The sequence below is a fragment of the Poromitra crassiceps genome (assembly GCF_964638095.1).
Source record: "Poromitra crassiceps genome assembly, chromosome: 25".
Taxonomy (NCBI): domain Eukaryota; kingdom Metazoa; phylum Chordata; class Actinopteri; order Beryciformes; family Melamphaidae; genus Poromitra; species Poromitra crassiceps.
The window spans coordinates 20,001-42,474 of NC_139649.1; the positions used below are offsets into that span (position 1 = coordinate 20,001).

The 22,474-nt window shown below is 45.0% G+C and overlaps 4 protein-coding genes across 5 annotated transcripts in view; 3 read left to right on the forward strand and 1 right to left on the reverse strand.

Moving 5' to 3' along the window:
* Positions 1–7,494, forward strand: part of rpp14 (ribonuclease P/MRP 14 subunit) — a 7,656-nt gene extending 162 nt beyond the window's left edge. Inside the window, exons 2-6 of one of the 2 annotated variants that reach the window (XM_083660695.1) lie at positions 751–869; positions 1,781–1,865; positions 3,956–4,032; positions 6,151–6,229; positions 7,357–7,494. In XM_083660695.1, coding sequence (XP_083516821.1) covers positions 778–869; positions 1,781–1,865; positions 3,956–4,032; positions 6,151–6,229; positions 7,357–7,413 — 390 coding nt within the window. In that variant the 5' untranslated portion in view covers positions 751–777 and the 3' untranslated portion in view covers positions 7,414–7,494. Of the gene's footprint in view, positions 1–709; positions 870–1,780; positions 1,866–3,955; positions 4,033–6,150; positions 6,230–7,356 lie in introns of both variants that reach the window. The other variant, XM_083660696.1, reaches the window with a different exon arrangement.
* LOC310798215 (hydroxyacyl-thioester dehydratase type 2, mitochondrial-like) lies at positions 7,460–8,806 on the forward strand (the record flags this gene model as incomplete). Its single annotated transcript, XM_083660694.1, has 2 exons — positions 7,460–7,801; positions 8,139–8,806. The coding sequence occupies 2 exons, from the start codon at positions 7,460–7,462 to the stop codon at positions 8,313–8,315; spliced, it is 519 nt and encodes a 172-aa protein (XP_083516820.1). The 3' UTR covers positions 8,316–8,806.
* A 2,817-nt stretch (positions 8,807–11,623) lies between these two features.
* LOC310798412 (regulator of G-protein signaling 9-binding protein) lies at positions 11,624–14,979 on the forward strand (the record flags this gene model as incomplete). The annotated part of the gene is made up of 4 exons (XM_083660962.1): positions 11,624–11,825; positions 12,689–12,892; positions 13,436–13,578; positions 14,803–14,979. 4 exons carry the CDS (start codon positions 11,624–11,626, stop codon positions 14,977–14,979), a joined length of 726 nt encoding a protein of 241 aa, XP_083517088.1.
* Positions 14,980–16,044: 1,065 nt separating this feature from the next.
* rps23 (ribosomal protein S23) lies at positions 16,045–20,739 on the reverse strand (the record flags this gene model as incomplete). The annotated part of the gene is made up of 4 exons (XM_083660963.1): positions 16,045–17,078; positions 17,639–17,759; positions 18,637–18,796; positions 20,736–20,739. The coding sequence occupies 4 exons, from the start codon at positions 20,737–20,739 to the stop codon at positions 16,932–16,934; spliced, it is 432 nt and encodes a 143-aa protein (XP_083517089.1). The 3' UTR covers positions 16,045–16,931.
* Between the last annotated feature and the right edge of the window lie 1,735 nt (positions 20,740–22,474).

Below are 22,474 nucleotides of genomic sequence, written 5' to 3' on the forward strand. Positions count from 1 at the left end.
AACTGCACTTCATTGAGTGGTACGATTGGACACTAACGTTAGAATTAGCTGTGCTAGCAGTGCTAAGTTGAGCAGTATGTAGCTAGCTAGGGTAGCTAACTTATTTGACCTTAGTAGTCGACTCGGTCCATGTGTCATGACATTTTCGTGAGAGCTGAGAAGTTAAGACCGTCTAATTAAAGCAGGGGTTTTCAAAGTCTGAGACTGTGGGCCTCCCCCAAGACAACGCTTGGAAAAAGGAGCTCCCCCCACTCTAGTTTGTTGTTTGACCCCCCAATTAGACACTCAACAATTGAGCCAAGATAGCCTGATATTGCTATTTGACATAGTTAAGACTACACCAAATAGATAAAAAGGTTTGTCTTTGCAGGGACCCAGGTCTCTGTAGCTTCACAGAATGTGTTTGTCTTTGCAGGGACCCAGGTCTCTGTAGCTTCACAGAATGTGTTTGTCTTTGCAGGGACCCAGGTCTCTGTAGCTTCACAGAATGTGTTTGACCCAGATCTCTGTAGCTTCACTCTCTGTTTGTCTTTGCAGGGACCCAGGTCTCCGTAGCTTCACTCTCTGTTTGTCTTTGCAGGGACCCAGATCTCTGTAGCTTCACTCTCTGTTTGTCTTTGCAGGGACCCAGATCTCTGTAGCTTCACTCTCTGTTTGTCTTTGCAGGGACCCAGATCTCTGTAGCTTCACTCTCTGTTTGTCTTTGCAGGGACCCAGGTCTCTGTAGCTTCACTCTGTTTGTCTTTGCAGGGACCCAGGTCGCTGTAGTTTCACAGAATGCGACACATCGGAGAGACGGAGGAACCTACGACTTACGAGCGAGTGGTGTTGAAGAACGCCTCAGTCTACCACTATCTGAAGGTCTGCCTGTAAGTGTCATTGGCCCATGTCACACATCAAACCTGTCGAATGGCCGTTTTAATGTTCCTCGTAAAGGCAGCAGTTTATGTTGTACAAACGAAAAAACACAGGTTGCGAGCACACTCAAAATCGATTCAAAAACTCACTGGGTGCAGGGCAAGCAAATAGTTAAGAGAAGGGAGAAGCCAGCACTCCAAATGTCTTTTCATATGATTTAATTATCCTCAAACCTGGGCAGCAGACAACAAACGTTTCAGTCAAAGACCTTCCTCAGCGTTGTCAACGCTGAGGAAGGTCTTTGACTGAAGCGTTGACAACGCTGAGGAAGGTCTTTGACTGAAGCGTTGACAACGCTGAGGAAAGTCTTTGACTGAAACGTTCGTTGTCTGCTGCCCAGGTTTGAGGATAATTAAATCATATGAAAAGACATTTGGAGTGCTGGCTTCTCCCTTCTCTATGTTGTACACACGACATCTGGTAACCAGCTGCGACAGCATCGGCTAGTAGTGTTGATACTGTGATACTGCGAAGTCAAGCCACCATGGCTATCGTATTGTAAGCTTTCCCTGTAATACCGACCTGTGCACTGCAGAGCAGCATAAATGGTTAGAGAAGTATAATAGTATAAAAGTATAATAAATTATTACATTATTTATGTTCTATCTGTTATACCAGGGGTTCCCAAACTGTTCAGACCAAGTACCACTATGTACCAAACCAGATTTCCCAGGGACCACTTCCTGGGGGTTATTAGACACAACACCAGAATACTCGCCTAGATCAGATACAGCTGGACCAGTTTGATTTTTTTCTCTCCTACAAACGTCTGGGGGAAACTGTGCATTTATTGTGTGTGTGTGTGTGTGTGTGTGTGTGTGTGTGTGCGCGCGCGCGCGTGTGTGTATGCGCGTGCGCGCAGTGTGCTGGAGAATGAGGGTACAGGACTGAGTGCTGTTGACCTGAAGCAGCTTATCCTCACTGGCCTCAAGAACCTGTTTGGAGAGGTAAGACCCCCAAACACTGCCAGGGTCCACCCAACACTGCCAGCCCTCAGTCACTAGGCTCTTTCACACCGGCCTTGAAAGCCGAAAAATGCACGGAAAATAGAATTAGCGCCTCCGATGTGAAAGTCGTGAATGCGCTTTGGTGGACAATTGTTTTATGCCTTTTGTCCCGCGACGGGAGGTAGTAACAGCGCCGGGTTACCTGGCAACCCGCCTCCACTTGAAAGGTCGTCGCAGCGAGCCGGAAAAGGTGCGAATGGTCTCCTCATTCATAAAAAAAATTCCTCATTCATAAAAAAAATGACAGGGCATGTGATCAAGAAAGTGCAGTAGTGAAAGTAAAAAAAGTAGCCTATACAATCATGACTGCAGGGACGCCAGGAGGAATGCTCCGTGCGGTTAGGCTTTATGCTCAAACGATGTTGACATTAGTTAACGTTAAGTAGTCATGTGCATTTATAGCCTATACTATTCCCCCGACGAACGTTATGCAGACTGCAGCTGTTTGATATGCGGGCGGTCGTGTATCGTTCCAATTTTAGTAGGACACCATATCGATCTGCCCGCCCACCATGCGAGTGCACCTATCCTCCCTGCTCAGCGGACTAGGAGGGAAGTCTTGTTGAATGAATTCGTTTATCATACAGTAGCCTAGGCTACACTAACCTATGAAAATATTCATTTGGGCTAGGAGGAGCAGGAAATCCCTCTGCTCGCCTTTCAATGCGGGAGCAGGGGATTTCACCTGAAAGTACAGAGCAGCACGGTAATGTGGCCGTGCTGCTTGGCTCGTGTGAAAGCAATTTCTGTGGCGAGGCGGCTGGCTTTACGGGACTCCTAAACGGCAATTTTTGCGCGATCTGTGTATGAAAGAGCCTTGACTGATAGCACATAGATAGAGGTCACGTGGAGGCTGGGTTTACCCAGGCTAGGTCTTGAGAGCACTTAAAGTCGAGCTGAACCCAAAAATGACTTATTTTCTTTTAGTTCAAATACCTGGGTATGCAGTGCACCTATTTAATGATGTATGCAAAGAAAATCACAACAATCTAATTTCTTTCGTTTTTCACACTTTTTCACATCAAAAGTTAATTTTTCAAGATTTCATTGATAACAGTAATGTACAGTTTGCTGACGTCACCTAGTACTATCACATTTCTACCCCATTTCAACCAATCATATCACGACATGCAGCTGTCAATCAAATCTTAATTTCAGGATAATTTTCTCTTCCAAATTAAGTAAAAAATGGCGCCTAGTGCCTGTCATCTGGCAGAATTCCTATCCCATAAACTAACTACTAATGAACAAAAAACAAAAACTATAATCTCTAAGAATGCAAAGAAATGTAACTGGCTCGTTAAAACGCGCATTCCAGGGATATCGTATTTACAGCAGTGATAATGGCGCGCGCATCCGAGAGCTTGGTTGTCAGGGGTTGCACTTCGGAGATTCCAGGCCGACGTGCTGCACTCTCCGCTCGGCAACACGAAGGCAGCTGGCTGCCTGCGGCTTGCTGAGCTCCACTCCCGTCAAAAGGCTCTTCCCGAGGGCAGCGCCACAACACACTGAATCCCATTCGATTTGGAGGCGGAACACGCCAGGATTGGCCAAAGCCCAATCCAGTCCCCAGAATTGTCAAATAAAATCATCGACATGATACTATGACCCGCCTCTCAACCTGTCATCTTAGACAAACTATGTTTTCAGTCTGAAACGGACTCATATGCACGTGACGAACGGGTTCAGTTCGACTTTAAAGAAATGCTCAGGATTTCATTCTTATGAATTTGAGTCTTATGTTAAGTGTTAATTATGAATTCTGATGTGTGAGCATGACTGGAAACAAATTTGCATTAAAGGCGGTGCAGACTTGTATATGTCAACATCTCCGTGAATTATTGGCCCATACTTTTGAAATAATTTGTCCTTGAAAATTGCTTGAAATCTATCATTACAAAAGAGTGACAACCCTGATATCCTCTACATGCATATCAAAACACACATACTGTATACACATACAAGACGATGAACATAACGTGTGTGTGTGTGTGTGTGTGTGTGTGTGTGTGTGTGTGTGTGTGTTCCAGGTGGGCGCAGCATTGTCCTTTGACCTGCTGAAGTGCGATGAGGCTACTCTAACAGCTGTTCTCCGTGTTTCCAGCAGGTAAGTGGCCAGCGGGGGTTTCATAGAGTAGCACTGTGCATCGGTCTAGACCAGTGGTTCAGGGGTCCGTGGAGGTACTACAGGGGGTACTTGAGAGAAAGGGGGAAATGGGAAAATGTAAGAATAAATCATGAAAATAAATGAAACGTTAAAATCAATCTGCTCAGGAGGCACTAATTGCAACTCTTATTTTTGTAATGTTATATTCTTCAAAAGGTGGGTTATCAATCATTTATTGCTTTTTGCTGGGGACCCCCTTAAGGACCCCTGGGGGTCTCCAGCCCCCACTTTGAGAACCACACTGTTAGTTAGTTAGTTAGTTAGTTAGTTAGTTAGTTTATTTCGGTCCATTCAACAAATCATGACAATACACACATACAATGAGTTGAGGCAAGATGGGCCGAAAAGGTGTAGGCTGAAGCCGCAGCTTATTTTGCCTACCCTATGTAAATAAAAGAAAATTACAAAAACAAAACATGTTAACGCAGTTTCAATTATGGTATTTAACATATTGAGTGCCAGCCATTTTTTCAACCTGTAGGTAAGTTGTGCCAGGGTTTTTTTTGAGGATTCTGGCTCATTTTACAAGAGCCGAGGATTATTTTCTGTTAAGAATTCGTGAACACCAATCATCTAAAAATAACTAATAGAATGTGTGCTTTCTCTGTCTAAAAGAGTTAGTTTGCAGAGTTAGTAGTTATGTAGATATTAGCCGTTGAGTACAGCATGGTTTCAGAGATTTTCAGAGAGTTTGGAGATAAATGGATTTTTAGAACCACCTCACGTGCCTGTGATTATGGGTGCCCTTGTCTCCCACTCTGTGCGCTCTCTCTCTCTCTCTCTCTCTCTCTCTCTCTCTCTCTCTCTCTCTCTCTCAGAGAGAGAGAGAGAGAGAGAGAGAGAGAGAGAGAGAGAGGAGAGAGAGAGGGAGAGAGAGAGTTGCTTCAACTCCTCCCTCCGTGGGCGTTCTTCTTGGCTGCAGCGGCCGTCACAAGCTTGTCACCAGTCTCAGTGCTTTGCTGCTGTCCTGTGCCTGTGGCTGCGCGGCCGCTGTTTGAGGAAGTCGGGATGGACTCGCTCGCTTCTTGGAGTTTTGGTTGAGAGAAGCTTTTGCGATTCTGGTCATATTTATGCTGCGTGTTTCAAAGTGTGTTCCACCTGTAATCTATTATGTAAATTTGCAATCCCGCATCGCCAGCAATCAGCGCGAAAACGAAAGCGTTTTCCCCCATCCATTTTCATGAGAATGGCTGGGGTGAGAATGGCGTGACAAGTTTAAAAAAATGCTTGCCTTCCTCTAGTCAGGAGAGCACTGTCGCCACTTAGTGGTCGGTAAAATAGATTATACACATTCTCTTGCTCCAATAGTGATCTAGAAGACGTAAAAGTTGTTGATTGATGTCCCACCGTCAAAAAAAATAAATGTTTATGTAAGACGAGATATCTCGGCTCTGGCACTCAAGCGTTGGATTATGTAAGACGAGATATCTCGGCTCTGGCACTCAACGTGTTAACTGAACTTTAGAAGAAAAAATTTTTTTTGAAAGAAATTTACAAGTGATCGTGCTCATATATATACATACATATATAGATTTATTTTAACATATATATATATACATATACTTCAATATACCATATTTACACCATGTTAGACAAGTCAATGCAGTTGTTTCAGGCCTAAAGTACCACAACAGTACCAGCACTATGCATAACCATTTAAAGCTATGGCCATTTAAAGAGTATGACTAATATCTTTGTATTGAAGCTGGCAATTGGCAATATTTAATGGTGACCGTCCACCCAGAATTTGACCCCCCGCCCCCTACCCCCCAACTATTAAAAGATTTTATTTTTTATAGAACAAATTAAAACACAAGTTAAAAACACAGTTAAAACATAGCAAGACAGACAGAGCAAATAAAACAAGAAAAAGGTGGGGAAACTACTACTCATGTCCAGACTGTATTTGTGTAGCTGTGTGTTGTCTGTGTGTAGCTGTGTGTTGATGTCTGTGTGTAGCTGTGTGTTGTCTGTGTTTAGCTGTGTGATGACGTCTGTGTGTAGCTGTGTGTTGACGTCTGTGTGTAGCTGTGTGATTATGTCTGTGTGTGTTTTCAGGGGTTTGGTGAAGCTGTGGAGCTCCCTGACGCTGCTGGGCTCCTACCAGAACCAGACCTGCGCCTTCAGAGTGCTGCAGGTCAGCTGCCTTCACACGCCACCAGAGCTACAGCTTAGCTCTGATGCATAAAACGGCAAACTGACGTTGCGTTCTTGCCTTTGATTTCGCGTTTATACACAGTGTTTGTGATAACGATTTGCGTGCAGACTGAAGCCGCAAAAAACTCAGCGCAACGTGAGCCAGAATAAAACAGAAACTTCTTGTTAAAACCTTCACAATAATGGCAATTAAATAAACTAATAGCCTTATTGATGCTTGTTGCAACGTTTTTTGTGTGTGATCCAAAATACACAGAACACAGACAATTAAAAGTCCATTTTAACCTGTAGGGAGTTGACTGTTCTGTTTTTTATTTACCCAGTTATAAATTACTGCATTTATTTTGAAGGTAAAAACGCCTAGCTTCCTGTATTCAGTCTATTTCTAACGGGATTGATTTCGCTTTATAGGATTAAACTTGACTAAAAACTAACATGAATTTTCCACACGATTGACAGTGAGTGACACAGAAGGCAGTAATGGTGATAACTGCTGCAGATTGGTTGCATTACAGCAGTGATTCCCAAAGTTTGGGCCGCGGCCCACTAGTGGGTCGTGGAGGTACTGCGGGTGGACCGCGAGTGGTCTGCCAACTCTCCCGATTTTCACAGGCAATCAAATGGCTGTAGCAGGGTCATTTCTAAAGCTACAGTGGAGATCCTGTTATCAGAAGAAACTAGAAGACCTAAGGCATCCATTGTATTATACATTGGTATAATATAAAAAAAACATATAGCGCTGTAGCCTGAAACAACCCCCCCCCCAGACTTGTAGTGTTGCCGGTCTCCTGGCCATGACAACAAGATTTGATGGAAGTATGATTGCCTAAATCTGACATGGTGACCATTTTGAAAGACAGACAATATCATGTAGCCTGATCAGGCACAAGGCAGGAAAACAGGCCATCATGGCAGTAGTCAAAGTTAAGCTAAATTATCCTTTATTTTCCCCGTGGGGAAATTAATCCTCTGCATATGACCCATCCTCTAGTAGGAAGTAGGAACCTTCCTAGAACTAGGAGCAGTCGAGGTGGAGGAAGAGGAAACATTTGATTATGGTGCTCAAAGCTGGGGCTCAGGTCAAATCATTCTCTTTGGTTTCTTCAGGTTTCTCCTTTCCTGCTGGCGCTGTCTGGGAACAGTCGAGAGCTGAAGCTGGAGTGAAGGACAGGGAGACCCAACCACTGCAACACAGCCTGAGAGACAGACAATGAGTTTCTCATGGAGGAATATCTTTAGTAAAGCGCGGCTGTGCAGCTCTCTCATCATGGCCGCCGGAGTGCAGCCCGTCAGCGTCCTTCCCTGGGCTCCCCCCTGCTGCCGGCTCCTGCACGTCGGCCAGCGCGCCTCCCTCACCAAGGCCTTCTCCTCCCGGGAAGTGGAGCTATTCGCTGAGCTGACGGGCGACACCAACCCCCTGCACCTGGACCCGGCCTACGCCTGCACCACCTCGTTCGAGGCGCCCATCGTCCACGGCGTCCTCATCAACGGCCTGATCTCCGCTGTGCTCGGCACCCGCATGCCCGGCCGCGGTTGTGTCTTCCTCTACCAGGTAGGGATCAAACGATACACTCAACTCACCATTCCATACGATTCACGATACTGAGTTCACAATATGATTTTTTTTCACAATTTGTTTAACAAAATGAGATTGCAGACAAATTGTGACTGAAAAAGATTCCTTTAATAATTTCTTGGACAAAAACCACAAAATATTGTATTTTCTTCTTAATTTTTCTTTATCAAATTAAAGAATCCCTTTTTATTTCTGAGGTAAGGTATAACAAAACACAAACTTTGCAATGAATGCATATTTCCTTTTCTTTGTAAATAAAAAACGTAAAAAAGCATTGCGATAATGCCATGTATTGTTACGTTCCTACTACCAGGAGATCCGCTTTCCGGCACCGCTCTACATCGGCGAGGAGGTGCTGGCCGAGGCGGAAGTCCGCAAGATCAAGATGTCGTTTGCCTTCATCGCCGTCACCTGCTCCGTCAATGACAAGGTGGTGATGGAGGGGGAGGTGATGGTGATGATGCCCGAGGAGCAGCAGCAGAAGGGATGAGAGGAGTATTCTAGCAGGAGAGGCCCTCAGATTTAGAGATAAATCGATTATAAAATAATTGGTGATTAATTTAATCGTTGACAATTAATTAATTAATCGTTGCAGCTCTACTTTGTGTGTTAATGGCTCAGCGAAACTGTATTTTGCAGTAACGTAAACGTGCCACAAGATGGCAATATCTACATTTGTCAGAGCTCCAGACTAACTTTTTCATGTAGGTGTACCACCAGCACATAATTTAGGTGCACCACCACTGCCTTTGGTGAATTGAGACTGGCTGGTGAGTTAGCCAACCATCATTTGGAGTCCTGTTCTATTCTCAACATCTGGTTGGTTGCTAAAAATTTGAGGCACTGTTTTTTTTGTGTGCCATTTTTGTCCTTATTTGTGACTTTTTTTAAAGTGTAATATTTGGTATTTTGTTTTTCTTATGCCTACTATGTAGTTTTTGCTTGCCTTATCCCATTAAAGAATTTCATTGTTGAGAATGACCTTGTGTTAGTTACTGTGCATTTGATAAAATTAGTTTGCAATCCGTTGCTCGGTTGTTGAGATAATTGTGTTTTAGAACTACCAAATTTACTAGCTAAAGATAGCCTGTGTTCTACTTGCTAGCTGCTGTAACTTACCAAACGTTACATTGCACAGTGCTGCATCACTCGGTTGCAACCCAGCTGATGCCCAAGCAAGCCTGAGGAAACGGGGGCTTGAACCTGCGAACCCTCATGTTGGTAGGCAGGGAATCTGAATGAATTTAACTTTATTTATCATTGTTATTATTAGTAGTAAAATAAATAGTAAATTTGTGTGTGTGTGGGGGTGGGAGGCGTTCATGATGAAAGTTACATAACCAACCAGAGCATAAGAGGAACCTCCCAGTTGTTCTTCTCTCTTTCTGTGTCAAACAAAGGCAAACTTGCCCAAAACTAATAATTGAAAAGAGAAAAATAAAGTTTAATCTACTCTAAACCTGCAGTGCATACCGGGAGAATGCTGCCTGATCCCAGTGCATGCTGGGAGGAGCTGAGCTCAGCTGGTCAGAGCTTTAATTAAAAACATGGTCTCTCCCAGAGGAGGTTCTTCCCTGAGGGGAGTGCTTGTTTTTAGTAACTCCATTTCTCCTGACAGAACAACAGAGTCAGAGAGAGGAGATCCAGGAGCCTAAACCAGCTTCCAAAGGAGGACCTGAGGAGATCCAGAGGCCTGGAGATGGAGCTCTGATACACTGGAGGTAGGAGATGAGCTGGCTATTATTATTCAATGATATATGATTTACTAAGTTCAGAATTCAGGATTTTTATATGGCAAATTGGTGGGGATGTAACTAAGATTGAATGATTAGGTGATATGACATGGCTGTATTATCAATCAATCAATCAATATCCTTTATTTAACCAGGTAAAAAAACTCATTGAGATTAAAACCTCTTTTCCAAGAGCGACCTGGCCAAAACGGCAGCATAAAGACAGTTGCATCAATACACACAAACACAAAATAAACAGATAAAATACAGTCAGTCACACACTCAGGAAACAATAGTTAGGTTACACCGTGACTGCAGGGCAATCACAAGAGCCAAGAGAACTAATTTCTCTGTCTCTTAAAATTGACCTGAATTCCCCCAGAGTTATAAGATTAGATAATTTGAAGTCCTTCTGCACATCATTCCAGGTAGAGGGGGCAGAAAATTTAAAAGCCTTTTTACCCAGTTCAGTTCTGACTCTAGGGACCTGCATCTGAATGATGTCCTGAGAGCGCAGGCCATAATGGCTGAGGTTTCTACACATATGTAAACACAGATATGTAGGAAGAAGCCCAAGAATAGATTTATAGATAAAAGTCAGCCAGTGAGAGAGTCTACGGACAGATAGAGATGGACAATTTGCTACAGTATACAAAGTACAATGATGTACACGATAGCTGCAGTTAGTCATAAAACGCAAAGCACAGTGGTACACCGTGTCCAGTTTCTTTAAGTACTGGTCAGGAGCATTCATGAAAAGCAGATCTCCATAATCCAACAAGGGTAGAAAAGTTGTCGTGATCAAGTGTTTCCTGACTTGAGATGAGAAACATGATTTATTTCTAAAAAAGAAACCTAATTTAAGTTTCAGCTTAGAAACAAGTTTAACAACATGAGATTTAAAAGACAAGTTCTCATCAATTAAAATACCTAAGTATTTGTAAGATGTGACCATTTCAATTTCAATCCCTTGAACAGTTGACAGCCTAGGAAGGTGAGATGGAAGCTGCTTGCCATTTGAAAATAGCATGGTCTTTGATTTATCTGCATTTAATACCAGCTTAAGCTGAGTCAGACGGGACTGAACAGCGTCAAAGGCAGACTGCAAGAATTCAAGGGATTGAATAACTGAAGAGGATGAACAATAAATTACTGTATCATCAGCATAAAAGTGGGACACAGCATCAGACAAGTTATCACAAAGATTATTCTCTGTATATAGTGTTGTGTATATTGTGACATCATTGTGTATGAATATGTTGAATGTATGCTTTTTCTATAGGCTACTGTATACTGTATTGTTTCTGTTATTTGTATTTAAGGAGAATTGGACCATATTGGTTTATGTTATCCTCGTCACCCAGAACAGACATTTCTGAAAATGATTCACTATAGAGCTAGAACGTGCTGTGTAACGGCCTGGAACAGGCTGATAGGGTGTGTGCTATCCGTGCATTTACTTCCTGTAAATAGCTTCTTTTCTTTTCTTATTTTCCAAAACGTTAAAAATATATATAATTTCTTTTCTTGCTACTGTTGGGGTCTTTTTACATTTTGGTCCGAGTGAAATGTTCTATGGTCTCTCCTGTTTCTAAATATAGCTGAATCGTTTGGTTTGACCAAGTAAAACTATTTTTTATAATCATTTCATGAAATGTCTATGGGAAAATAAATTGCGGATGAAATCTCTTGGTGCACATGCAGGAAGTGAGGTCGACTTTGGCTCTCTATTTGTACAATGCACTTTGATAATGTGACTAAAATTAGAATACTCCACGACCACGTCTTAATTCGGCTATTGCTTACTCCAACTATGACCTTATTCGGGTTAAGGTAATTACATTACTGTGTCTGCTGTGTTTACATTCAGAGTATTGTCTTAATTGGGTTGATGGGAATATTGCAGTCGCCCCAAGTCCCAGTCCCTACCTCCCTCCCTCCAGATCACTACATACCTTACCTCATTACCTACCTCCCAGTCCCTCCCTCCTTCCCTCCAGATCACTACATACCTTACCTCATTACCTCCCTCCCAGTCCCTTCCTCTTTCCCTCCATCCCTCCAGATGAGCCGGTGGCGTCGCTCAGTGGACGAGCTGCAGACGCGGCGTCGCCAGCAGGGGGAGTGTGAGCGTGCTCAGGAGGCTCTCAGTAAGGTCACTTCCTGTTTCCAGCAGCTGGCCGCGTCACTTGGCAGCTCGGCGGACAGCAGCTTGCTGCGGGAGGAGATGGACGAAACACGAGCCCTGGCACACCGCATCTGTACAGGTCCATCACGCCATCCCTCTGTCTGTCTGTTAGGGATGGGCACTGGCACTCGGGTACTACAGTACTCGTTTGGACATCAGGGTGTTGGCACCGTGTCCACCGAATTTCAAGGCTATGGCCTTGAAGCTCGGACACACGCATATCGATACCGATATTGATATCAATACTGATACCTTACAAACACAACAAAATACGGCCGCGGGCGGTTTCAGTCATGATTTGCGTCACACTCGTGTCAATCTGGCCGGAGGCCCCGCCCGCCCGATACCACACCACCCCTTCCACACACAGACCCCCCATCCCCCACCCCCAAACACACACACACGCACTGAGACACCCCACACACAGACACCCCCCCCCACACACACACACAAACACACACACACACACACAGTATCAATGCCGATACGATACCAATATCGACACCGATACAGCTGCCAATATCAATACAATACCGATACCCGATATCGACATCAACACCGATATCGATACAGGTGTCGATACCCAATACCGCGGCTGACTGATACCGATGCCGACCTTCAAAATAAAACCCCAGAAGAACACACACAGACCTTACACACACAACACAATACTGGGCCGGAGTCCCACCAAACTAGCGTAGCAGCCTGATAATCTAGTTTCAAAAGTCCCCATGCAAAAATCACATTGACTTTTAGACGAGGGAACTGGAAGTGCTAACATCCGGGTCTTGGTACTCATTCCTGCGGTACTCTAATCTTATGTTAGATTTTTTTTTCTGCAAGTACTCAAGTATTGTATAATAATTTAATCAGAATACTTGAATATTTAAATTACTTAAAATGCTCTACTGTCTGTCTGTCTGTGTACCTGTCTGTCAGTAGGTCTGTCCAGGCGTCTGGTGTGTCTGTTGTCGGAGTGTGACTCCGCCTCTTCCTTCTCAGAGGACAGAGAGAGCGCTGAGCGATTGTGGGTTCTCTTCCTGACGGCGATGGAGACGTTTTTGTCAGACCTCCACAAGGCCAGCGATCTGATTGGACGGTTCCCGCTGAGTCAGCGCTACGACAGACGCTCATTGGTCAACACAGGTGCAACTCCCTCCTCTGCTGTCTGGCACAGAGGCCAAAACCTCGGACTGTGGATTCTGAAGCCAATAAGGAAGTGTTGTCAGAGTCCGCCTCCAAAAAGACTCCATGAGTCAACAGACAACAACCCAACTTCTGTTACATCATACAAACATCAGAGGCTGCTAATGGGTCCATATGGAGATTCTCAAATTAAATGCATAATTAGCGAGATACAACAGATAAAGCACAAGGTTGTTTTCCGGTAGCACTCTACATTACAGCTCGGTAACAACATGGTAATAGGCAGGCTTGGGAAGTAACTGATCCGGTTACTATATCCGGTTATATATATATATATATAAATTACAGTCTACCCACTTCTCCAGGGACCACTACACCACTGGGTATCGGTATTGCGATATTCAGGAAACATCGCAATATTCGATACTATCGAAAATAGGAGCAAGCCTACTTAACATTCAGCAGATTAAAGTCATTCAGGTTTTATAATCTGTTCTCAGATCAGATTTATTGTTAATTAGGATCTACTGTGACCGCCCCCAGGGTGCGGTGACGGTGTGGCGGACATGGCTGCTCGGGCCGCCGCGGTCCAAACGCCATGGCTCACCCTGGAGGAGGAGCCAAGCCCGGACCTGACCAATCACATCGCCCGACTGGAAGCCATGCTGAGTGACATGCAGCTCAAGGTGAGACACAGAACCAGAACACAGAGAAAGGTTCTCCACACAGCCCCTCTGTCCACTCACGGTACGTTCACACCAAGGCGAAAGGAACGCTTCACTCATGCAAATTAGCTTGAGTTTAAAAATTTCAACTCGAGCAAACAAGCAAAAAATCACGTCATTCGCGTCGTAAAAATTTGCATCTCGTCTCATTCGCGCTGCCCGGGCCGAAATGTCACTTTCAATTTTATATTTGCGTTCACGTGTGGAATGAACGACGCAATTATACGAGGGATCAGCCGATTCGCATTTTTGTAAACAAACGGCATCACTGGGTGGAAACGGCAATGGGACCCTATGGAGCCTGAGTTTGAGCGTCTCACTCTAGCCGGCTATGCTGTTTACACTTTAAAAACTGCGACAGTTCACACAACTTTAACACGACATGCATATATTATACATCACACTCTTGAGCTACTTCTGCTCTCAGAATGTCAAAATATAATCGATGTGATGTATAATTTTTGTTTTAGTACAACTCATACTAGTTAACTGCTGCGGGGTTCCGCATTTCCGGGGGATTTGCGGGGATTGTGATGTCACAAAGATTCGTCCTATTATGGAAGAAAACCCCGTTTTTTTTTAAATCCCCGTGTACGTGTGGACTAGGCCTCAGTGACCCAGACAAAATGGGCTCAGCAAGACGATTTTGAAGTATTCCAAAATACACCACTTAACTTGATACGTTACAAATGTCAATTTAGGGCATGTATTCAGTAACCTGTAGTGGAATACATTTTAAAAATAACCCTCCCAACACTGCGAATATGTCAAAATCGCCACGGTGTGAACGCAGTCAGACCCAAGGCCGGATCTACCATATGGGCAACCTGGACAGGTGCCCAGGGGCCCTCAGCATGAAGGAGCCCCGCCCCCCCAGTCCCCCAAAAAATGTCGGGCTTCACAGGACTATGACACAAAGCTAAGACCAATCAGAATGAAATAAAAATAATTCTAAGAAGATTAAATCTCATGATTGATTGTTATTGGATGGCTCCGGTCAAGTGGTGAGTGGTGAGCCATTCATTTTTCCATAGACATTTCGTAAAATTATATATCTAAGTGATTCAGTACCCAGGGGTCCCTGGGAGTGCTAATCTGGCCTTGGTCAGACCTGAGATATACAGTAGTAGAAGTAGAAGGTGTAGAAGAGTCTTTCTGAGGTTTTGTGGCCTTGCCTCGCCGCAGGTTCCCGTGGCCTTCTGGGCGGTGGAGGCCACGCAGCCGGCCTGGGCCAATGTAGAGCCCGACCCGGATGGAGATGCCAGCCTGGAGGACCTGATGGAGGTGGAGGTCGTCTCCCATGACAACAAGATGGCCGCCTGCTGCCACCCAGCCTGCTGCCGCCTGGGCTGCACGCTGTAGACTGAGGGAGACGGGTTTGGGCTCGCCCAGGGGAGGAGCCTGAGGGAGACGGGTTTGGGCTCGCCCAGGGGAGGAGCCTGAGGGAGATGGGTTTGGGCTCGCCCAGGGGAGGAGCTCAGCCAATACTCTTCCATGTTATGTGGTAGAAATTATATATAGAGAGTGGAGCACACCCAAAAAAGTTGAAGAAAGAAAGTCGCACACTCAAAAATGTATATATAATTAATAATTATATATTATATATAATAAATAATTAATTAATATATAAATATATGGCCTTCGTCAGGGTATATGGTAGAATGGCTATGTGGTAGAAATAGGAAATGTGACTTTGTCCTAGATAGGATGCAACACATTTAGATGCACTTCCTGAATTTATAACAGGACTCAATTAAATCGTGATAATGTATATAATCTGTATTAAATTAGTTTGCCATTTTAGGCCAAACAGCAGTTAGAATTATCAAAGTATTAATAACAGACCAGTGATGTAAGAATATTAACATATATTTATTTAAATCAAGTGTGTTAGGTTTGGTCAATAAATGGATGGCGGCATGGAGGTGAGTCCAGATTGATAGCGAGGTGTTGGCTCAAAGAGACTTGTCTATTTTCTGGAGAGATTTTCTAAGACAGAGTTTATCTAGACTTATTTACCCAGCCTATCCATCATGTATACCTGACAAATGAATCAGAACAACTTCATATGGAAAAATAAGTATCTTTATTTAAGGAGAGGTGCTATTGTCAAATCTGTTGAGGAAGGATTTCTAAATGAATGGTACTCTACCATCAAATTAAAATGGTTACAAAGTTTGAAAGTTTTTGGTTCTATTTTCCATCCAAAACATTCTGGAATATTTTGGTGGTATAGATTAGTTATTAAAATGTGATTTTGATATTTATGAGCTACCTGTGCTACCACCTTTTTTCCACCCATCACCAAACCCAAGCTAAAAACAAAGTTCAACATCTCTTAACACTGAAAGGCAAAATAAAAGCCAAACCACCAGACTGGAAGTGAAAAAAACATTTTATTGTATTTTCTGACTTCTTTTAAGGGCGTTTCCACACTAGGAGCGCTTGTTTTCGTTACGTGCCTCTCCCCCGCCTGTCAGCTGTCTCATTCCGTCCTCGTGCATGCTTACGTCTACACAATCCCATACAGCAGGTGGTGATATATGCACCTTGTTGGCTTGCAATCCGCCAATGAAGACAACAAAGAAGAAGAGGCTAATATTACATTTCAACATTTGCCAAGTAGATTATGTGGAATGGATAGTATTGGAGTGGACGACCAGTTGATCCTCTGGTTTGGACTTTTCTGTCTGATCTTTGTTTGAAATGTTGAGGGTTTTTTTCTATACAGTGACAAGTGGAAAAGCGAGTTGTGTTGCTAATAGCGAGTAGCCGTTATCATTAGCGTTTGCTTTCATACCGAATCGGATATCAATTAACGTTAGGTTAAGCAACAAGTCTGTATACTGGCTGCTTATGAGTTGACAATGCAGTCTGATATCGGCTAACGTGTTAAGTCCATAACGTTACACTATTTCATGGCGATATAGCAATGGCTTGTTAAAATACAAAGCGGTATTAACAACACAACTTGCTTTTACACTAACATTTGTCACAGTATATAGACAACAATACACAAACTGGTATTTACCTCTGTAGGTCATGAAAGTCCAAAACCATAGGATAAACTGGTCGTCACACAGTAAACAAACAGCAGTCCACTTCAGTGTTTTGGTACGGTTGTGTTCCTACTCATGCGTTCCGTACCCGGGCACGCCTGAAGCATACCCGAGACCACCTTTTGGAGTGGACTCGGGCAGGGTTCGCTGTTCCGTGCCCGGAACACAATGTTCACACTGATCAAACGAACCAGACCTGGGGTCAGTTTGCTTGGAAACGGTCCCTGGTCCCTAATGTGAAACCAGCCTGAGTGTTCAAGACCTGGGTCTCTCCTTCTTGCCTTTGTATAGAGCCAGCAGCGAGACATTGGCCACCTTCACCACCTTGAAGCGAACTCCAGGGATGTCCCCCACAGCGTGACCTTTACGCCCGAACCCTGCCACCAGAACCTCATCGTTCTCCTGCAGGAGAGGAGTGAAGAGAGAGGGGGGTTAGAGGAGTGAATGAAGAGGGGGGGGGGGGGGTTTAGAGGAGTGAATGAAGAGGGGGGGTTTAGAGGAGGGAATGAAGAGCGGGGGGGGGGGGGGTTTAGAGGAGTGAATGAAGAGGGGGGGTTTAGAGGAGTGAATGAAGAGGGGGGGGTTTAGAGGAGTGAATTAAGAGCGGGGGGGGGGGGGTTTAGAGGAGTGAATGAAGAGGGGGGGGTTTAGAGGAGTGAATTAAGAGCGGGGGGGGGGGGTTTAGAGGAGTGAATGAAGAGGGGGGGGTTTAGAGGAGTGAATTAAGAGCGGGGGGGGGGGGTTTAGAGGAGTGAATGAAGAGGGGGGGGTTTAGAGGAGTGAATGAAGAGGGGGGGGGGTTTAGAGGAGTGAATGAAGAGGGGGGGGTTAGGAGTGAATGAAGAGCGGATTAGAGGAGTGAATGAAGAGGGGGGGTTAGAGGAGTGGTTTGATGATTTGCTCCAACTTGATTTGTGTGGCAGATCATCTGCACATCTGATTGGCCGTTACTCTGCATTTACCTCGATGAAGTTGAGGCAGCCATCGTTGGGGACAAAGGCTGTGATCTTCTTGCCGTTCTTGATGAGCTGAACCCTCACACACTTCCTGATGGCAGAGTTGGGCTGCTTGGCCTCCACACCACTGCAGAGAGAGAGAGAGAGAGAAGGGGGGGGGGGGGCATCCATAGACAGTAAAAGATATGGACGTGTGTGACGTCACCCATGACTTTGTGGACTCACGTTTTGGTGTCTCTCCATTTGGTGTTTTGGCCGCTGCCATCTTGGTTTTCACGCAGCACGAGACAGCGTGACACCAGCAGTTTCCCGCAGAGCTGCAGCTCCGCCTGCTATTGGTCCATGATCGGCGAGCTGCACGATCACTGGACAGGCAACCTGTCAATCATGCCCAAAACAGTCTTTTCGATCGTCTATTTTACGGTAGATAGATAACGGGTGAGTTATCTATCTCAAATTTCAGCCCACGTACAGTTGTCATGAAAGGTGAAATGAGCTACAATATAGAGACCAAAACCTTTTTCCTTTTTTTTTTTTTTACCAGGCTGTGAACATGTTTACACTGTAGAGATGGACACTTTAACATGGGGGTGAATGGGAATTGACTCGCTTTTGCAGCCTGCCTCAAGTAGCCATTCGGGGAATTGCAGTTTTTGTGACTCCTGCATTGGTGTCAATGCGGAAGTAGAAAGCTGCCCCCTCGGAGGCAACATGTCAGCTGCAAGTCGCCTGACAATAAAACCGCATTGTGGATATTTGACAGGATACAAGAAACACTATTTAAACTGATTCATATCACAGGTTTTTCTTGTCAAAATTGTTTAAAGAAAAGACACTGATGAATTATTCTAAAACTCCAAACTCTCTCTGAAGAAAGGAACTGCAGACCATGAGATTTGGAAACTGCAGACGTTCATTGAGATTGAGATTGTTTTTATTTTCAGTTTCTTGTTTGACAGTTTTGGGTAAGAGGAGATAACCTGCAGGAATGTTGCAGTACTCACACTTTCTCGAGCACGATGCCCTTGGCGTGCGAGGCTCCTCCGAAGGGGTTAGCCTTCAGAGCTGTGCCCAGATGGGCCTTCTTATACTGCTTATCGTGCCATTTCTGCTCTCGGCGGTGGTTACGGAGTTTCCTGGCTGTACGCAGACCACGACACTTTCCTGGAGGAAAACACAAAAGCTCAGTTATGGTCCAGGTAACGACAACATCCACGATAATCATCATCAGTCAGTATATAAATGGGAGCTAGGGCTCTGTCTGTCTGTTTCTCTGTCTGTCCCACTGTGATTGTCCTACTGTGATGTCATAATTCCCACTGTGACATCAGTGATGTCAGAAAAAAGAAGTGGGAGTCTGGCTTCAGACCCCCATCTTCAGCCATGGACAGCTGTATGTTGCCAGCTCCAGGACACGTGATCTAGCATCCCTGAAGTATGCCATCAAGGAGTAGCCAGGGACGAGGCCGTGCAGCGGAGCTGCAGGGCCAGCTAGCTGCAGGGCGGGCGAGCCTAGGAATTGAGCGTGCAAAATGCCTAGTAGACGAACATCCTCCAAGAATCTCATCATCAGTCAGTATATAAATGGGAGCTGGGGCTCTGTTTGTTTCTCTGTCCCACTGTGATTGTCCCAGTGTGCAGTGTGATGTCATAAATCCCACTGTGACATCATCCGTGATGTCATAAATCCCACTGTGACATCATCCGTGATGTCATATATCCCACTGTGACATCAGTGATGTCATAAATCCCGGTGACGTGTGACATTATCAGTGATGTCATAAATCCCACTGTGACATTATCAGTAATGTCATAAATCCCACTGTGACATCATCAGTGATGTCATAAATCCCAGTGATGTGTGACATCATAAATCCCACTGTGACATCATCAGTGATCAGTGATATAACAAAAAAGAAGTGGGAGTCAGACCCCCCTCTTCAGCCATGGACAGCTGAATGTTGCCAGCTCCATGACATGTGATCCAGCATCCCTGAAGTATGCCATCAAGGAGCAGCCAGGGTGAGGCCGCACAGCGGCCGAGCTGTGTATGCGAGCTGCAGGGCGGGCGAGCCTAGTGTCTCAAAGAATCTGAACATTATTCTTCACATCAACACAAACTGTGGACTCAAAGTATCAAATAAATATAAAAGCTAGAATGAGGTGACATAAACCACATTTTCCAGACAATCATTATCTCTAATAGGGTCCAAAATGTTCTCATGGAAAATGATCAAATTCATTGTGATACTTTTCCAGGCTTGCTGCGTAGGTAGTCTGGGCACCTTCCACCCCGCTTTTTGTCATGGGGGCGTAAACCCCGGACCCAGAATTAACACCGGATGGCAATGCGCCTAACAACGTCTTTGTTGCCGTTAGCTTGACGCGGTGATGTTACCTAAACTAGAGTCTGATCAAAACAAAGCTAGCGTTACATAAAACAAAACGTTTATGCAATATGGCATCTCCGCCACCACCGCCTGACACACCGGTCAAAACGGTGAAAGAGGATTCTGATACTTGGGTCAAATTGTCAAGTTAACGTGAAAGTTGACGAGCTAGAAACGCTGCCATCCGGTCTAGGGCGGGCTCTAGGCGGGAACCAGTAGGGTGACAAAATCAATTGTGGGCGGGAGCCAGGCTCTTTCTCGCCGAGAAGAGCCTGGTGACGCGAGGTTACTGCGTAGGAACCCTGTCTGTGCTGCACTAAGCTAAATAAACAACCCCTCTTTTACTATGAGCTAAGCATGCTAACGTCCCGTCATACTGGAACACTTTATAAACTAACAGTTACGTCATCCTGGTCAGGAGTAGATATTATTTCATGATAATGCCGCCCGTAATGTTCTGCTTAATAACAGGAACGGCTGCTAAAACGCAAGACGGGGCACTGTGCTAAGCTAATCATGCTAAGATGTCTACTGAGACCACTGACTGAGACAGAGCATCACGGACCGCGGAGTCTAAACGAGTCATTTTATAATGGTTTAGTCGTATTGTATCTGCCACCAACACCGCGGAAACAAGATAAGAAACTCATGTAATGTCGATGGTGCAATGGGTGCTGTTAGAGTGGGCAGGTGCCGAGCCGAGCGAGCCGTACCCATGTTTGCAGATTGCGAGCCTGGGTTGATGAGAGATGAGTGGCTGCCTGCAGAGAATGCCTGTCTGCAACTGTGGTAGTGGTTTGTCTCTCTACACTCTTAAAATACCGATTTGCACGAGTTTTTGTCCCGGTATGGAAATGTTTCTGCTTTTGTTCGTTGACTTGATTGTCCACAATCAAATGTAAAATATTCTGACATTTGCAATGACAAATGTTCATAGGCTTTTAGCCTACAGTTTTTAAAATTAATGTTCTCGATATTTCATGAGGATGAGATGTGAAACTGACAGCCTCCAAAACATTCTGAGATTTCTGTCTTGAATCAATGAGGATTTATATCAGACTCATATGATATGAGTAATACATGTAAACATAGCCTACATGAGGACGAGACCATCGAAATAGCTGGACTTATTGTTGTGTTTATTTGTCCTTGATGGTGTAACCATGTGTATTGTTTTTATAGGCTGTAGAGGTCTTCGGGTAGGCTATGCCCGAATACCCGAGCACCCGACCCGGACCCGGCAGGGTCTAGGGTCCATCGGTCCATTCAAAAGAAGTGACTCCAGGTCGGGTCCGGGTTCGTTTGCCACGTGTCTCGGGTCTCTGACTGTGGACCCGGTGTTTGGCTGTACAGCTGTCAATCACCCCTTTTATTGTCAAATAACTAATTAAAAACAAACTTATCAGAAAAATGAGCACTGCATGGTCTAGCCTACAAGAGGTCTTCTGTTATGCCCGGACCCCAGGATACCCAAGGACCCAGCCGGGCCTCGGGGGGCATTCAAAAGAAGTGAGGCCGGGGCCGACATTTATCGGTTGTGTCCGGGTCTGGGTCTCAGCTTTCTAATAATAGACGGGTCCATTCGGGTCCGGGGACAAATTTCCCGGTGCCATTCGGGTCCGGGTCTGTCATTTTGGACCCGTGAAGACCTCTACTACACTGTTGTGTTATTTACAATCCTAAACTAAACCTAACGTTACATTTAAAATAAAAGGCAATACAAAGCAATGCAACTGCACCTTTTGCTTGGCCAGAAATGATGGTGGTTTCCAGGATCTTTCCAGGTGCTCCAGTCCTTTACAACCTACCATCACCTTCCCCAGATCATAACCACCATGCAGAACCTGTGGACGGGGCGTGGGGTGGTTTCTTTCAACTTTAGGCCACCACTGCCCTCATTACATATTGCATATTGCATTCAAGCTGTTTATTACAAAATGCAGCTGTTAATACGAAGTCAACATGTATTTAAATGTTTCAGAGGCTGAGCTCCTCCCTGAGAAGAAGACCGTTCACTGAATTGTCGCTGCTTGTTCTCCCCTCTTTACCTGTCTGTCTGTCTGACTGACTGTCTGTCTGACTGTCTGTCTGTCTGTCTGTCTGACTGTCTATCTGCCTGCCTGTCTGTCTGACTGCCTACCTTCCTGCCTGTCTGTCTGACTGCCTACCTGCCTGCCTGTCTGCCTGCCTGCCTACCTGTCTGCCTGCCTGCATGTCTGTCTGTCTGTCTGTCTATCTGCCTGTCTGTCTGTCTGCCTGCCTACCTGTCTGCCTGCCTGCCTGTCTGTCTGCCTGTCTGTCTGTCTGTCTGTATGCCTGCCAGTCTGCAGGCCTGCCTGCCTGTCTGCCTTTCTGCTAGTCAGGCCGTATAGCCTACTTTGCTGCCAGGGGTAAAAATAGTAACTTAGCAAAACAGCCAGAGCCTTCCAGCTACCCTCCCCACCACACACAG